We start from the raw sequence: 1,556 nt of genomic DNA on the forward strand, positions 1-1,556 counted from the left end.
TAGAGGGCCTGGTCTCTGGTGAGTGGCTGGGGCCAAGGTCCCAAAGTTGCTCCCAGGGCTCAGACAGGTGCTGTCCAGGGAAGGAATGCTCCTTCGAGCAGTTGGAGCACGTGCGAGAGATGCAGGAGAAGCTGGCCCGGCTGCACTTCAGCCTGGACGTGTGTGGGGAGGAGGAGGAAGAGGAGGAAGAGGAGGACGGGGTCACTGAGGGGCTGCCTGAAGAGCAGAAGAAGACCACGGCCGACCGCAACCTGGACCAGCTGCTTAGCAATGTGGGTCAGGGCTGGGTGCTTTGATTCCTGGGGGCATAAGGGAGTGGGGGAGGTACTGCTCTTAAGGCCATTATTGACCCTTGGGTGAAAAGCTGGGGGTGCATAAAGCTAAGAGCTCTGAGTCTCTCAAGCCCACGAGAAAATGGCACTCAGAACATCTGGGGTTTGGCCTGGTGCCTCTTCTGACAGGAATGTCTCTTTCTCTCCACAGCTGGAAGATCTTAGTAATTCCATGTATCCTTTCCCGGACCTGTGTATGTGTATGGGCCTCCCAGAGATGATATCACTTTCCTCTTCCCTCCCACCCTCCAGGAGTGTTTACTATAACACCATCTCCACACTCTGATGTCCTACTAAGTCAGAGTTAGCCACAGACTGCCCCCACCCAGGAAAAGGAGTGCAGGAAGAATTTCCCAAATTTTAGGAAAAAGGTGGTTGCAGGGAGTATGTTTTACCTACTTATCCAAAATCTTTGCAAGCACTTTAGCTGACACCAATCCATGGCAAAGCTTGTCTAATGTCTTCCTAATCTTTCAGCACTCAATTATTTTCAGTGATTTAGATGATCTCCCTACCTAGTCCTGGTCAGAAATAGTGCGGGTGCAGACACCTGTAGGATCTACTAGATCAAAAGAGAATGGGCTAAGCCACCTAGCAAGAAGGGCCGATGAAGACTGCAACCTCAGCCCTGGCTGGTCTGGCTCAGTGGGTAAAGCTAAGGCCTGTGGACTGAAGGGTCCAGGTTTGATTCTGGTCAGGGGCACATGCCCAGGTTGCAGGCTCTATCCCCAATGGGGGGCCGTACCGGAGGGATGGATCAATGATTCTCATCATTGATGTTTCTATCTCTCTCTCCCTCTCCTTTCCTCTCTGAAATCAATAAAAGTATATTTTAAAAAAAGGACTGCAACCTCAGACCACCGCAGAGTCCCTTGCACAGCCCCTTTCGCAGTTGGAGAGCCAGCCTGTGCAGGATGAAAAGATGGGGCTGGAAAGACCGGGTCTGCAGTATCCAATCCTTGACTGACACAGACAGAAGCTGCACCTGGCCGAGAATGCGGAGCCTGAGGAGCAGGCAGCGGTGTAGGTGTCGGACCTACGCCCGGACTGCCCCCTCTCATTCCCTTCAAACTGTGACTTTTTACTGACTCAACTGCGTATTCTGTGGCCCCCCAGGTGCTATGGGGAGGGGGGCATGACATGGAATTAAACCGGAATGAAAGACAGCGGCTCCGTGTCCTCCCTCCCGCATCGCGTCTTTCTCGGGTGGAGGCCCCGGCGCGG

General features: G+C 53.3%; 2 protein-coding genes across 5 annotated transcripts in view; one reads left to right on the top strand and one right to left on the bottom strand.

The window, feature by feature from the left end:
• Positions 1 to 1,493, top strand: part of CCDC28B (coiled-coil domain containing 28B) — a 5,186-nt gene extending 3,693 nt beyond the window's left edge. For 2 of the 3 annotated variants that reach the window (XM_014549512.1, XM_014549511.1), the window contains exons 4-5: positions 79 to 272; positions 484 to 1,493. In XM_014549512.1, coding sequence (XP_014404998.1) covers positions 79 to 272; positions 484 to 618 — 329 coding nt within the window. In that variant the 3' untranslated portion in view covers positions 619 to 1,493. The remainder of the gene's footprint in view (positions 1 to 78; positions 273 to 483) is intronic. The other variant, XM_005878346.2, reaches the window with a different exon arrangement.
• The window catches only part of TMEM234 (transmembrane protein 234), a 24,976-nt gene that overhangs the window by 10,035 nt on the left and 13,385 nt on the right, over positions 1 to 1,556 (bottom strand). The window lies entirely within an intron of this gene.

The sequence above is a fragment of the Myotis brandtii genome, unplaced genomic scaffold (assembly GCF_000412655.1).
Source record: "Myotis brandtii unplaced genomic scaffold, ASM41265v1 scaffold555, whole genome shotgun sequence".
Lineage (NCBI taxonomy): Eukaryota > Metazoa > Chordata > Mammalia > Chiroptera > Vespertilionidae > Myotis > Myotis brandtii.